Source organism: Scyliorhinus torazame, chromosome 6 (assembly GCF_047496885.1).
Source record: "Scyliorhinus torazame isolate Kashiwa2021f chromosome 6, sScyTor2.1, whole genome shotgun sequence".
Classification (NCBI taxonomy): Eukaryota; Metazoa; Chordata; class Chondrichthyes; order Carcharhiniformes; family Scyliorhinidae; genus Scyliorhinus; species Scyliorhinus torazame.
In genome coordinates this window covers 316,630,619-316,646,505 of record NC_092712.1, presented here as the reverse complement: position 1 = coordinate 316,646,505, position 15,887 = coordinate 316,630,619, and the positions used below count along the sequence as shown (strand labels likewise).

Sequence of the window (15,887 nt, the reverse complement as noted above, 5' to 3'; positions counted from 1 at the left end):
TACTTAGAAAATAGGCGACAGTTTTAGATAGAGGATCTGGATCGACGCGGGCTTGGAGGGCCGAAGGGCCTGTTCCTGTGCTGTAATTCTTTCTTTGTTCTCTCCCTACAGATGCTGCCAGACCTGCTGAGATTTTCCAGCATTTTCTCTTTCGTTTCAGATTCCAGCATCCGCAGTAATTTGCTTTTATCCAGTGTCTGAAAATGTAAATATCTTTCACCTTCCTCTCAATAAACCAATCTGAATTTTTTCTGATTTCCAAATATTAAATCACCCAGGCTTCCATCAAACAGGTCACATGACAACTTTCATCCAGCCTACATTTAAACTAACAGTCCAAAAATATAGTAGTCTTCAAAACCGAAAGATACAATCCTAAAACCTAAACCATAACAATTTTAGAAAGTTTGTCAGACCCAGTCACCAATCCTATTCCTAACACTCTGCAAACTTTATTCGAAGTAGACTTTTTGGCATTTTTGTTCATAGAAATGGCCGATGTGATGAAAAGACGGCTGCCGAAAGTCAGATGACCTGGCTGGTGCAAAAGTAATCTCATTCTCTAACAAAAATAAAAGAACACATTCCAGAAGAAGAGGTGTCAATTGCACCCACGCTGAGCCCGTCTGAAGACATTCCTGAATTGAATGGGTCTTTTTGAAACAAAGAAGTTGACTGTCTTTTTTTTCTAAATTTAGAATGCCCAATTCATTTTTTCCAATTAAGGGGCAATTTAGCATGGCCAATCCACCTAGCCTGCACATCTTTGGGTTGTGGGGGCGAAACCCACGCAAACACGGGGAGAACGTGCAAACTCCACACGGACAGTGACCCAGATCCGGAATCGAACCTGGGACCTCGGCGCCGTGAGGCAGCAGTGCTAACCCACTGCTCCACCGTGCTGCCCTTGAAGTTGACTGTCTTAACATTGATTCGGGTTAAGGTCAAACACTACACCATGATGTGGCTAATCAAACCAAGACACCATAGCCGGGCTTCTCCGACTATGGGGCTATGTCCCCACGCTCGCCAGAAAACGGGCGCGAATCGCTGCAAACTTTTTTCAAAAAGTCTGGAGTGATTCTCCGGTTTTAAGAAGGGTAGCAGGACCCCAGCGTGCGCCGCACAGCTGCTGCCGAAAAGGGGACCTGCACTTCTTGCCGCCGGTCCACGCATGCGTGTGGCGGCCGCCCCGCGCAATATGGCGGACCAACACAGCGAGCGGGAGCGCAAGAAGGTAGCCCCCCGCCCCGCAGATCGCGCCAGCCCGCCGATTGCGGGTCTGGCCATCGTGAAGGCCCCCCCCCGGAGACTGTTCCCCCCGCGCCCCCCCACCAGGACGGCCACCGCAGCCGCGACGCCACCAACCTCCCGGCGGATGGAACCATACGGGATCCACGCCGGCGGGAACTCGGCCGGTCGATGGCGGAGAATCGCCGCGGGCGCCTCTTTCAACGGCCCCCAACGGCGCCGCGTCGACCGCGCATGCGCGCGCACGGCTGCCGTCGATTCTCCGGTCGCCGGAGGTTCGCATCCCGGCCTCGGACCAATCGCGGGTCTGATACCCCATTCTCCGCCCCCTCTCCAAGCGCGATTTCGGCACGGAGGCTCAGAGAATCCCGCCCCATGTTTGGAAAAAGAATTGCAAATGTGAGGAGTCACATAGTAGGGCAGCCATGATTATCCCGGAGCAACTTGAAAAAAGAGGCATGCTATAGAAGCCTATCGTCTTGCACTCATCAGAACAGAACTGGAAGAATACTGAATCACCAAGGGAACAACAATTTCTACTGCAAGAGAAGGTGCTGATTGGTTGGAAAGTGGACTCTGATTAGTAGAGGCATTGCCATAAAGAATGTATGAGGGAACAGTTAACTGCCAAGCTTTTATTTAAATTCAAACGAGGCAAGTTGACTCCGGTTGGTGAAGGCATTGCCGTGGGCAGCGAAACTTGGAATGGCTGAACCCCCAAGCCTTTGTTTAGTTGGAAAAGGCACAATGCGTGACGGTTCTCTCTATTTGCAAAGGACAGGGCCCTGTGTGTGACGATATGTATCTTCTCACGTGCGCAAGTGAGTCACACGGCGAGCCCGACTGATTGATTGTTCGTGTAGTCTGTAGCACAATTGGGATAGTTTATTTGGTGTTGTCTAATCATGGAATCACATCTAATGTTGAACACTTTGGAGTTTTGCAAACACGGCTGGTTGAGTGTGGTCTGTAGTCTGCCGGTTGCGAACAGCCAAAGGATGTGCTATTTAATACGACCACCAGTTGTTGGGACGCTTGCCAACCAATCAGCATCCTCCATTCATGCAGTGCAAATTATTGTTCCCTTTCCGATTTGGTCTTGTGATTCTTCCCTGTTGAGTGCAAGATGTAAAGCTTCGACAGCATGTCTCTTTTTTTCAACAATACTCAATTTCTCTTTTAATGTGAAGGCTGCCCAGACACGGTGTAATTAAAGTTTCCTCGATAATGTGGACACAATACTGCCTCAGCCCTCTCTCAACTGGGCTTGAAAGTTCCTAGCAAGCTCTTCTTCACTGGATGGGCACAAGGATAGAGGACGCCTCGTTTCTACGCGAATGCACTTCCAGTGAAGTTAGGCCTGCAGAGCTGCAGGTGGCTCCCGAAATATTTCCCAAACTCAAACCCGATTCCCCGCCTCCAGAGTGTATCCTCTGACCAACCTCAAGTTCCGGCTTCCCAAATTTCCTGAAACCTGAATTTTAAAAACGAACAATTGCCTTGTAACAGTTCAGGCAGAACGTAGGAGCTCAAAATGGTGACAGAGCTGTGTCTGAGAAATGTGGTCCAATTATTTAATTTGTTTCACAACCACACATTGCCTCGTTCCCTATGTACAGCTCCACAGGAGACCAATTAGTACACATTAATCATTGGAGCGAGTATTTAAAAATCCAATAGTTGTTCTCAAACCCAAAACCGTTACTGTATCACCGTCAATGATAGTGACTTACGAAGGGCTGCAAACCACAGCACTTTCAGTGGGAGCAGCACGTATATTAATCCTTTGGCATTTTCCCCATGCCTTTAACAAGTAGCATGTGCACCGCTCATCATTTGATTTATTTCAGTCAGAATCATTAGTAATGATTTATTTTGTGTGCTAATAGATCATAGCCATGACAATTTAACAGTTTAAAACCCAACCTGAAAAATGCTGAAATTTAGTTTAAGTCAAAAGAATCATTCTGCTTTAAGTATCGGTTATGTATGATAACAAAGAACAAAGAACAAAGAAATGTACAGCACAGGAACAGGCCCTTCGGCCCTCCAAGCCCGTGCCGACCATGCTGCCCGACTAAACTACAATCTTCTACACTTCCTGGGTCCGTATCCTTCTATTCCCATCCTATTCATATATTTGTCAAGATGCCCCTTAAATGTCCCTATCGTCCCTGCTTCCACTACCTCCTCCGGTAGCGAGTTCCAGGCGCCCACTACCCTCTGCGTAAAAAACTTGCCTCGTACATCTACTCTAAACCTTGCCCCTCTCACCTTAAACCTATGCCCCCTAGTAATTGACCCCTCTACCCTGGGGAAAAGCCTCGAACTATCCACTCTGTCTATGCCCCTCATAATTTTGTATACCTCTATCAGGTCTCCCCTCAACCTCCTTCGTTCCAGTGAGAACAAACCGAGTTTATTCAATCGCTCCTCATAGCTAATGCCCTCCATACCAGGCAACATTCTGTTAAATCTCTTCTGCACCCTCTCTAAAGCCTCCACATCCTTCTGGTAGTGTGGCGACCAGAATTGAACACGATACTCCAAGTGTGGCCTAACTAAGGTTCTATACAGCTGCAACATGACTTGCCAATTCTTATACTCAATGCCCCGGCCAATGAAGGCAAGCATGCCGTATGCCTTCTTGACTACCTTCTCCACCTGTGTTGCCCCTTTCAATGACCTGTGGACCTGTACTCCTAGATCTCTTTGACTTTCAATACTCTTGAGAGTTCTACCATTCACTGTATATTCCCTACCTGCATTAGACCTTCCAAAATGCATTACCTCACATTTGTCCGGATTAAACTCCATCTGCCATCTCTCCGCCCAAGTCTCCAGACAATCTAAATCCTGCTGTATCCTCAGACAGTCCTCATCGCTATCCGCAATTCCACCAACCTTTGTGTCGTCTGCAAACTTACTAATCAGACCAGTTACATTTTCCTCCAAATCATTTATATATACTACAAAGAGCAAAGGTCCCAGCACTGATCCCTGTGGAACACCACTGGTCACAGCCCTCCAATTAGAAAAGCATCCCTCCATTGCTACTCTCTGCCTTCTATGGCCTAGCCAGTTCTGTATCCACCTTGCCAGCTCACCCCTGATCCCGTGTGACTTCACCTTTTGTACTAGTCTACCATGGGGGACCTTGTAAAAGGCCTTACTGAAGTCCATATAGACAACATCTACTGCCCTACCTGCATCAATCATCTTAGTGACCTCCTCGAAAAACTCTATCAAGTTAGTGAGACACGACCTCCCCTTCACAAAACCGTGCTGCCTCTCACTAATACGTTCATTTGCTTCCAAATGGGAGTAGATCCTGTCTCGAAGAATTCGCTCCAGTAATTTCCCTACCACTGAAGTAAGGCTCACTGGCCTGTAGTTCCCGGGATTATCCTTGCTACCCTTCTTAAACAGAGAAACAACATTGGCTATTCTCCAGTCCTCCGGGACATCCCCTGAAGACAGCGAGGATCCAAAGATTTCTGTCAAGGCCTCAGCAATTTCCTCTCCAGCCTCCTTCAGTATTCTGGGGTAGATCCCATCAGGCCCTGGGGACTTATCTACCTTAATATTTTTTAAGACACCCAACACCTCGTCTTTTTGGATCACAATGTGACCCAGGCTATCTACACCCCCTTCTCCAGACTCAACATCTACCAATTCCTTCTCTTTGGTGAATACTGATGCAAAGTATTCATTTAGTACCTCGCCCATTTCCCCTGGCTCCACACATAGATTCCCTTGCCTATCCTTCAGTGGGCCAACCCTTTCCCTGGCTACGCTCTTGCTTTTTATGTACGTGTAAAAAGCCTTGGGATTTTCCTTAACCCTATTTGCCAATGACTTTTCGTGACCCCTTCTAGCCCTCCTGACTCCTTGCTTAAGTTCCTTCCTACTTTCCTTGTATTCCACGCAGGCTTCGTCTGTTCCCAGCCTTTCAGCCCTGACAAATGCCTCCTTTTTCTTTTTGACGAGGCCTACAATATCACTCGTCATCCAAGGTTCCCGAAAATTGCCATATTTATCTTTCTTCCTCACAGGAACATGCCGGTCCTGTATTCCTTTCAACTGCCACTTGAAAGCCTCCCACATGTCAGATGTTGATTTGCCCTCAAACATCCGCCCCAATCTATGTTCTTCAGTTCCCGCCTAATATTGTTACAATTAGCCTTCCCCCAATTTAGCACATTCGTCCTCGGACCACTCTTATCCTTGTCCACCAGTACTTTAAAACTTACTGAATTGTGGTCACTGTTACCGAAATGCTCCCCTACTGAAACATCTACCACCTGGCCGGGCTCATTCCCCAATACCAGGTCCAGTACCGCCCCTTCCCTAGTTGGACTGTCTACATATTGTTTTAAGAAGCCCTCCTGGATGCTCCTTACAAACTCCGCCCAGTCTAAGCCCCTGGCACTCAGTGAGTCCCAGTCAATATTGGGGAAGTTGAAGTCTCCCATCACCACAACCCTGTTGTTTTTACTCTTTTCCAAAATCTGTCTACCTATCTGCTCCTCTATCTCCCGCTGGCTGTTGGGAGGCCTGTAGTATACCCCCAACATTGTGACTGCACCCTTCTTATTCCTGATCTCTACCCATATAGCCTCACTGCCCTCTGAGGTGTCCTCTCGCAGTACAGCTGTGATATTCTCCCGAACAAGTAGCGCAACTCCGCCTCCCCTTTTACATCCCCCTCTATCCCGCCTGAAACATCTAAATCCTGGAACGTTTAGCTGCCAATCCTGCCCTTCCCTCAACCAGGTCTCTGTAATGGCAACAACATCATAGTTCCAAGTACTAATCCAAGCTCTAAGTTCATCTGCCTTACCCATAATGCTCCTTGCATTAAAACATATGCACTTCAGGCCACCAGACCCGCTGTGTTCAGCAGCTTCTCCCCGTCTGCTCTGCCTCAGAGCCACACTGTCCCTATTCCCTAGTTCTCCCTCAATGCTCTCACCTTCTGACCTATTGCTCCCGTGCCCACCCCCCTGCCATACTAGTTTAAACCCTCCCGTGTGACACTAGCAAACCTCGCGGCCAGGATATTTATGCCTCTCCGGTTTAGATGCAACCCGTCCTTCTTACACAGGTCACACCTGCCCCGGAAGAGCTCCCAGTGGTCCAGATAATGGAAACCCTCCCTCCTACACCAGCTGTTTAGCCACGTGTTTATCTGCTCTATCTTCCTATTTCTAGCCTCACTGGCACGTGGCACAGGGAATAATCCCGAGATTACAACCCTCGAGGTCCTGTCTTTTAACTTTCTGCCTAGCTCCCTGAACTCCTGCTGCAGGACCTCATGCCCCTTCCTGCCTATGTCGTTAGTACCAATATGTACAACGACCTCTGCCTGTTTGCCCTCCCCCTTCAGGATTCCCTCTACCCGTTCGGAGACATCCTGGACCCTGGCACCAGGGAGGCAACATACCATCCTGGAGTCTCTTTCACGTCCACAGAAGCGCCTATCTGTGCCCCTGACTATAGAGTCCCCTATTACTATTACTCTTCTGCGCTTTGACCCTCCTTTCTGAACATCAGAGCCAGCCGTGGTGCCACTGCTCTGGCTGCTGCTGTTTTCCCCTGATAGGCTATCCCCCTCCAAAGGGGTATATCTGTTCGAGAGGGGGACAACCACAGGGGATTCCTGCACTGACTGCCTGCCCTTTCTGGTGGTCACCCATTTCTCTGCCTGCACCTTGGGTGTGACCACATTTACATAACTGCGATCTATGACGCTTTCCGCCACCTGCATGCTCCTAAGTGCATCCAATTGCTGCTCCAACCGAACCATGCGGTCTGTGAGGAGCTCCAGTTGGGTGCACTTTCTGCAGATGAAGCCATCCGGGACGCTGGAAGCCTCCCGGACCTGCCACATCTCACAGTCAGAGCACAGCACCCCTCTAACTGACATTGTGTCAATTAATTAAAATTAAAATTTGTCTTTTAAAAAAATATATTTTAATAAAAATTTCAAAGTTACTGTCAACTATCTGTTTCCTAGCACTAGATTTCTAATAGAAATGCGATAGCTAACTATAATACTCTCCGATCTCTGGCTTAGATATCCCTCTAAATTATAATTAAGTTATTATGTTTAATTAGTTACCAAATACTCAAATTCTTTTAAAATTTAGGGTTGAATCCCAACCAGCCACTCTGGCCACAGCTTTTCTGTGATGTCACTTCAGTTTCCCCCCGACACACACAATTTGAAAAAAGGTATAAAAGTAAAAATAAGTAAAAATCACTTACTTACCTTCTGAGTGTCTTACATGTTCTCAGGTTCTCTCGCTGACAGAGACTGCTCCTCCACCTCCGAACCTTGACCTGCACAATGCTTATAATATAATAATAATATAATATGGCACTTACCTTACACCAATGGGTCTTATTATTAGGTTAGAGGAGGAGGGCGGGTGGGAGACACTACACGTGTAGTGTCTCGGGTTTCCTCTCCACCAGAATTTATTGGTTGGGGGGGGGGGGGGGGGGGGGGGGACGACTTCCCAGAGGTCCGCGGGTCGAACTTCCGGCTCCCGCCTTATATAAAAACAAATAAAACAGAAAAGAAGAACAGACACGGGACCAGGTAAGGCTTGTTAAAGTAAGTACTCACCTCCCAGAAGGCCCCTGCGCACCGCTGCCGCCGAAATCCAAAGGGCTGCTCCTGTAAAGGCAAGGCTTTTTAAAGTAAGTACTCACCTCCCAGAAGGCCCTTGCGCACCGCTGCCGCCAAAATCCAAAGGGCTGCTCCTGTAAAGGTGAGTGGTTTTAACGATAATTCCACCAACTTTTTTTTTTTAAAACTGGAAGTGGCTCATAATGCCAAAATGGTGAAAGTGTTTAACAGAATGTTTTCACAGCCGAATACCTGTTTTCCTGGATGTAGAACATCATCGTAGAATTTTAACGTAATTTTTCGACCAGCCATCACACAAAGTCCTTGCCCACGGTCTAGTACGCTTGGAAAATTGCAAATGAACAGCAAGCGATTTTCACACTCACTGGGCGATGATTTCCCCAACGTACGCACTCAAATTAAACTCTTCAACACCACAGCCCCAAGTGAGGAGTCAAACAGTCTTGAGCAGAGGTAGGGCTAATTTTTGTTATTTTCATTAATGGGATGCCAGGCCAGGCCAGCATTTCTTGTCCATCTCAAATTGTCCTTCAAAATGTGGTAGTGAGCTGCCTGCTTGAGCCGCTGCAGTCCATGCATATGGGAACACCCACAGTGCTGTCAGGAAGGGAAGTCTAGGATTTTGACCCAGCGACAGGGAAGGAACGGCGATATAGTTCAAAGTCAGGATGTGGAGTAGGCTTTGCGGGGAACTTGCAAGTTATGATGGTCCCACGCATCTGCTGCCCTTATCCTTCTGGGTAGTAGCAGACATCCTTCTAGGTAGTAGCAGACATGGGTTTGGAAGGTTCTGCTGAAAGAGCCTTGCTGAGCTCCTGCAGTGCATCTTGTAGATGGTATACACGGCTCCCGCTTTGCATCGGCGCTGGAGGGATTGAAGGTTTAAGGTAATGGACCGGATGCCAATCAAGTGGAGCTTCTTTGTCCTGGATGGTGTCGAGCTTCTTGAGTGCTGTTGGAGCTGCGCTCATCCAGGCAAGTGGAGAGTATTCCATCACACTCCTGACTTGTGCCCTGTAGATGGTGGACAGGCTTTGGGGAGTCAGGAGGGGAATTACTCACTGCAGGATTCCCAGAACCTGACCTGCTCTGATAGCCACAGTATTATTGTGGCTAGTCCAGTTCAGTTTCTGATCAATTGTAGCCCCCGGGATGTTGATTGTGGGGGATTCAGCGATGGTAATGCCATCGAATGTTATGGGGCGATGGTTAGATTCTCTCTTGCTGGAGATGGTCATTCTTTGGTACTTGTGTGGCGCGAATATAACTTGCCACTTGTTAGCCCAAGCCTAGATACTGTCCAGGTCTTGCTGCATTTGGACTCGGGCTACTGCTTCAGTGTCCGAGGACTCGTGATGACGCTGAACACTGTGCAGTCATCAACGAACATCCCCATTCTTGAACTTATGATGGAAGAAAAGTCAATGATGAAGCAGATGATGATGGTTGGGGCGAGGACACTCCCCTGAGGAACTCCAGGACTTAGATGATTGGCCACCAATAATCACAACCATCGTCCTTTGTGCTTGGCATGATTGCAACCCATGATTCCCATTGACTCCAGTTTAACCAGGGCTCCTTGGAGCCACACTCAGTCAAATGCTGCCTTGATGTCAAGGGGAGTCACCCTCACCTCACTTCTCGAGATCAGCTCTTTTGTCCACGTTTGAACCATGGCTGTAATGAGGTCAGGAGCTGAGTGACCCTGGCAGAACCCAAACTGAGCATCAGTGGGCAGGTTATTGCTGAGCAAGTGCGGTTCGGTATTTAACCTCTGCCGGTCTGTCCGTCTTCCAGCTCGCCTCGTTGGCCTAACTAGGAACAGTTTTTCTCCACACATTTCTATTCTCTGCTGCCCTCACTGCCTACCCCACAGAGGCAACTCCATGTTCTGATATTATCCCTCAGGATCTTGGATCGTCCTTGCTCACGTTTTCCAGACGTTTTGACAAGCATTATCGCTGTTTTTCACCCCCTAACACATCACGCGCCCGAAACACGTGAGCTTGACATCACGCAAGCTCCTCTTAACACTAACTTTCTTCAGCATCCGCCTGTTGGTCTGTTTTACTCTCTAATGCATTTGAAACAGTGGTACGAAACTAAGTAAAGGCTTGTGATGATCATCTGAAATAAATAAGCCATCAGATCTCAAGGAGTTTTAATTTCTGCTGAAAATGGCAACAGCGCAGAAATCCTGGAAGGGAGGCCTGTGAATTTCTCATCCAGCACACTGCCTGCACTAATGTGAATTTCCAAACAGTCCCCCCCTTTGAACCAGAACTTTCACCCTTACAACCCGTTCTTAAAAATTACCTATCAGGGCTTCAAAGCAATTAGCCATAGCGTGACGGAGATCAGATTCCCGACAGAGGTCAGGTCCATGGGCGTACAACATGAAACGGTCCAGTTCCAGCTTCTGCAGGAAGAAATAAAAATAAAAATTGAGAAATGTTTATTCAGAAAGCATGTACATTAACGGGTGGTGGAGTGTTCATGGTCAACCCATGACACTGAGAGATCAGCTTCAGCCCACCAAACAAAAACAAAAGACTCGCATTCATGTAGCGCCTTTCACAACTCGGTGGGCCGAATGGCCTAATTCTGCTCCTACATCTTACGAACCTTCAGCACATCCTAAAGTGCTTTACAGCGAACAAAGCCGTTTGTCAGTGTGGGCGCTGTTGCAACGTGGGAAACATCACAAACAATTTGCGCACAGCAAGCTCCCACAGACAGCAAGTAGTAGATTTTCCTTTAGGTGTTGAACGAAGGGTAAATATTGGCCAAAACGCCAGAAAGAGCTCTCCTGCTCGTCTTTTAAATAGTGCCAGCGGATCGAGTACGTCCACCCGAGAAGACTGGACCTTGGTTTAACGTCTGATCCAAAAGACCACACCTCTGACAATGCAGCACTCCCCCTGCACCCCAGTGGGGCGTTGTGGATTTGTGTGCGTAAATCCCGGGAGTGGGACTTGAACCCACAAAGCAGAGGTGAGTATTCTACCCGCTTAGTTGCCATAGGTGATAGCAAGAGGAAATAAGTCCTTATAGAGACTCTGACTGGAGCACTGTGAACAGATCTGGTTTCCCTGTATCTACTGGCCTTGGGAGGCAAAGAATCACCTAAATTGATTCCTAGGATCAGAGGGTTTCCCTGGGAAGAGAGATCGATTAGATGGGGCCAGTAGGTTTCTGGAGTTTACAAGAACGAGGGGCGATCTCATTCAAATACATAAAAATTCTCCGAGGGCCTAACGTGGCCGATGCTGAGAGGGTGTTTCCCTCTGGCTGGAGAGTCTAGACCAGTTTCTCAGGATAAGGGAGTTGGCCATTCTGCATTGAGGTGAAGAAACATTTCTCCACTTCAGAGGGTTGAACATTTGAAACTCTCCGACCTAGAGGACCGTGGGTGCTCAGTGGTTTATTGGTATTCAAAACTCACGATTGTTAGATCTTGGCCACTGAAGGAATCGAGGGTTATGGAGATTGGAAGGGATGGTGGAATGGAGGTGGGAGATCTGCCGTGGTCTCACTGAATTGTTGAAACGGAACCTCTGGCTTGCAAACAGCTATAAATGAATTGAGGGTTTGACATTTGTATTTGGGTGGCGCAGTGATGTTGTCACTGGATGGGTCATCCAAAGACCCAGGGTAAGGCTCTGGGGACCCGGTTCAAATCCCAACAATGGCAGCTGGTGACATTTGGATTCAATAAAGATGTGGAATTAGAAGTCGAATGGTGACCATGAAACCATTGCCGATTGTTGTAAAAACCCATCTGGTTCACTAATGTCCTTTAGGGAAGGAAATCTGCCGTCCTCACCCGGTCTGGCCTACATGTGACTCCAGACCCACAGCAATACGGTTGACTCTTAAATGCCCCTCTGAAATGGCCCTGCAAGCCACTCAGCTCAAGGGCAATTAGGGATGGCCAACAAACGCTGGCCTACACCTCATAATTTAATAAAATACATACATTACAACACTAGCCAACAAGTCCAGCAGTGCCAGGGAGAATGAATTATGCACCAATACAATGGTCCTCGTGTAGCTCAGAATACTGACCTTGGCGAGCATAGCGAGGTGCTGGTTCTGCACAATTGCTGTGCGGTAGGTCGCTAACCCACCTTCCTCCAGGTTTGGGAAGAGAAAGTACAAGTGCACGCTGAAAGCAGAAAGAAGCAAATTCAACAGGATGACATTAAGACGAATTTAACCGATCAATGATGCTTTGTAAAGCTGCCTGCGTTACCATTCATGCTTAGAATGCGCTGTACCTAATTTGAAAAAGTTAGAATTCTTCCAAATTTATGCACTGTTCACTGAATGTTCGGACGCATGCTCAAACATTTCTTACACGGCAAAACATCATCGTTGCATAAATATATCTATGCTTCTCACTGAAACAGAAAATGGACAACTTGCATTGATGTAGCGCCTCTTATCTCAGAAATCGCTTCATTAGAATGGTATTCAGGAAAGTAAAACACTGGATGGGGGGCCCCAAGACGCCTGAGGCACGGCTGCCACTGGTGGAGCGATTCAAATCGGGGTTGTGCCAGAGTCCGGGGTCAGGAGCGTCGACATTCCGGAGGGTTGGCAGCCTGCAGGTTACAGAGACCGTGACGGGGTTTGGAAGCGCAGATGAGAATTTTGAAACTGGCTCCTGGTCCGGCAACACCTCAATGCAGGTTAAATAGAGAATGTATATCTGTAAAAAGCGCAAATGTGAACAATTCAAAATCTTCTTCCCTCGTCTCGCCACATCCCAAACTGACCCCAGCATAGGAGTAACACATGCTTTAGGAACTCCCTGCTCACACATGAAGGTTCTTGGACTGACAAACTCATCCACTGATGGAATCCCCTTTACCACTCTTCCTTTTAACACTGTGACTTGAGAGCAGCCAAGCTTAGGGTAGGATCAAGGGCAGGGCACTCTTTTATCTATCATTCCATAGCAGTTCAGCTGATTGCCTGACAAACTGCGCTCCCAAACTTTGAGTTTTTAAACCCTGGCTCATAACACTATAGATACCCACACATCTGGAACTTGAAACCTCAACAACTTTGCATCTGGCTTTCACCCTTCTCTCACCGTTACAAGGTCAATCGTCAATATTTCCCTTCCTCAACTTCTCAATCTCCATTTCTGAAGACTGGCTCCGCACAGATATCCCTCAGGTCCACTGACTCCCCCAGCGACATGGACTACACACCCTCACACCGTACCTCCTGCGAGGGCTCCAGTCTATTCTCCAGTTTCTCCATCGCACCTGTTCTAATGATGTAACTTATCACAACAGTGCTGTTAACATGTCTTCTTTCCTCTCAACCAAGTCTACTCCTCAATCACCCCCTTTCCACAGCACCTGCCTTCCAATTGCAGTAGGTGTAACACTTGCTCTTTTACCTTCCCCCTCCTCAAATGTTGAAGGCCCCAAACACTCCTTCCAGGTGAAGCAGCAACTTACTTATATTCTTTTCAACGCAGTCGACTGGATTCACTGTTCACAATGTGGTCTCCTCCCCACTGGGGAGACTAAACGCAGACTGGGTGACTGCTTTGCAAAGCACCTCCATTCAGTCCGCACGTACGACCCTCAGCTTCCACTCATCTGCCATTTTAACTCACCACTTTACTCTCAGTGCCCACAAATCTGTCCTCGGCATATCCGCAGTGTCCCAGTGAAGCTCAATGCAAGCTCGAGCCACAGCACCTCATCGTCTGATTAGGCACTCCTGGACTCAACATGGAGTTGAACAATTTCAGGCCGTGAACTCCTGTTGTCTTGCCGTGTGCCGGTCTGAATCTTTGTAGTTCCTGTTTTTGTTTTCAGAGTTGTTCGTTATTCTTCCATTAACACTCACTCGGGACAAATGTTTTGTTTCTTCATCACAACCATTATCAGTCCCTTTGCCTTTTGATCCATGCCATATTTTGTCATTTAATCTCTATCCTGGACCGTCCCCTTTCTTCTTCTTCCTCCTCCCATCTTTCAACGGCATAAACCTCATCACATTGTGAAGGTAGAACAAAAACAGAAAATGCTGGAAAAACCTCAGCAGGTCTGGCAGCTCCGGTGGAGCGAGGAAGAGAGTTAATGTTGCAAGTCTGTAGGACTCTTCCCACGGGGAGGTAGTGGTGTAATGGTATTGTCTCTGGACTAGCAATCCAGAGACCCAAGGTCTGGCGTTTCGGGTTCGAATCCCCCCCATGGCAGATGGTGAAATTTGAATTCAATAAAAATCTGGAGTTGATGAAACCATTGCCGATCGTCACAAAAGCCCATCCAGTTCACTCGGGAAGGTAATCGATTGTCCTTACCCGGTCTGGCCTACATGTGACTCCAGACCCACAGCAATGTGGTTGACTCTTAAATGCCCTCAGGGATGGGCAATAAATGCTGACCCAGCCCAGCGACACCCACATCCCATGAACGAATAAAAGAAAGTTCTAAAGAAGTTATATTCGACTCAAGATGTCAATGCCGTTTCTCTCTGCACAAAGGTTGCCAGAGCTGCTGGGTTTTTCTAATACTTCCTGTTTGAAGTTTACATTTAATGAAAACCATCACACAAATTAAAACTAAATGGATGAGTATCAAATTCCTACCTTGTTAAAAACTCAACCACTGCATCCCCCAAAAACTCCAGTCGTTCATTGTGGTTAATCCTTCACGTAGAAATAAAAATGCAAATATTTATTACACGCTTAATATACAATTAACTCCATTTGTGTGGCGTGCTATTTATTTTTAAAAGAAGAAAACATCAATCCTAATCTCAGTTGCATTTTACAGAGAAGTTGAGGAAACGGCAGTTCTATATCTAAAGGGTTCGGTTCTGCATCCGCCCCATCTGCCAATTCAGACTCGAGAGTCGCCAGTGTGCACCACGATTATAGTCAAGAGTAATGGATTGCGGGAACTTTTTTTCCCCAATGTAGCTTTTGGCAGCAGAACAAACTTCCTTCACACCGCAGAACCAGTCCACACAGATTGATCTTCAACCCATTGCAGTCATGCTGCAGTTGTATAGGACCTTGGTAAGGCCGCACTTGGAATAATGCACACAATTCTGGTCGCCACGTTACTAGAAGGATGTGGAGGCTTTGGAGAGGGTGCAGAGGAGGTTTACCAGGATGTTGCCTGGTCTGGAATGTCTCAGCTATGCAGAGAGACTGAATAGACCCAGACTGTTTTCATTCGAAAGATGGAGGTTGAGGGGTGACTTGACCGAGGTCTACAAGAATATGAGAGGCATGGATAGAGTGGATGGGCAGGCACACTTTCCCAGGGTGGAGGGTTCAGTCACTCGGGGGCAAAGGTTTAAAATCCATGGAGCAAAGTTTAGAGGAGATGTGCGAGGCAGATTGTTTTACACAGAGAGTGGTGAGTGCCTGGAACGCGTTGCCAGGGCAGGGTGTGGAAGCAGCTACATTAACGGCATCTCGACAAATCCATGGATAGGATGGGCATTGAGGGATACGGCACTCGGAAGTGCTGAGGGTTTAGGCCAAGGTTGGTATCATGACCGGTACAGGCTTGGAGGGCCGAAGGGCCCGTTCCTGTGCTGTATTGTTCTATGCCCATTGTTCTTAATCAGCTTTCTCAACGCTCTGTACCAGGACCAAATGGAAACTGACCAAATGCTCGCAAATGGCATAAGTGCATTTTCTGGTTTTGATCCAGCTCTTCCCACAATCCCCAAACCTGCTGTGCCTGTACCATTTTCAGATTTTTATATTCTTTATGTAAAGACTAGAACATTTAAACAGCAAAAAACTGAAGGATTGAATTTGTTTCAATCTGCTAATAATTAAATATCTGATAATTCAATAATTGATTTACTGAAAAATCACTATGGCGGCCAACGGCAAATTGTGACGATGCAACAAATTAAACAAGTAATCATAATTCAGCACATAGTTCGAGACCAGTACTGAAGTAAAGAAAAAGTATGAAAGGACTGC

The 15,887-nt window shown here is 47.3% G+C and overlaps 1 protein-coding gene across 3 annotated transcripts in view; it reads right to left on the bottom strand.

Moving 5' to 3' along the window:
* The window catches only part of drosha (drosha ribonuclease III), a 190,389-nt gene that overhangs the window by 87,977 nt on the left and 86,525 nt on the right, over positions 1 to 15,887 (bottom strand). For all 3 annotated transcript variants that reach the window (XR_011947910.1, XM_072510131.1, XM_072510132.1), the window contains exons 20-22: positions 14,529 to 14,588; positions 11,978 to 12,077; positions 10,226 to 10,328 (exon numbers count right to left, since the gene is read on the bottom strand). Coding sequence is in view for 2 of the 3 variants with exons in the window: in XM_072510131.1 (XP_072366232.1) it covers positions 10,226 to 10,328; positions 11,978 to 12,077; positions 14,529 to 14,588 (263 nt within the window). In the remaining variant the exon portion in view is untranslated. The remainder of the gene's footprint in view (positions 1 to 10,225; positions 10,329 to 11,977; positions 12,078 to 14,528; positions 14,589 to 15,887) is intronic.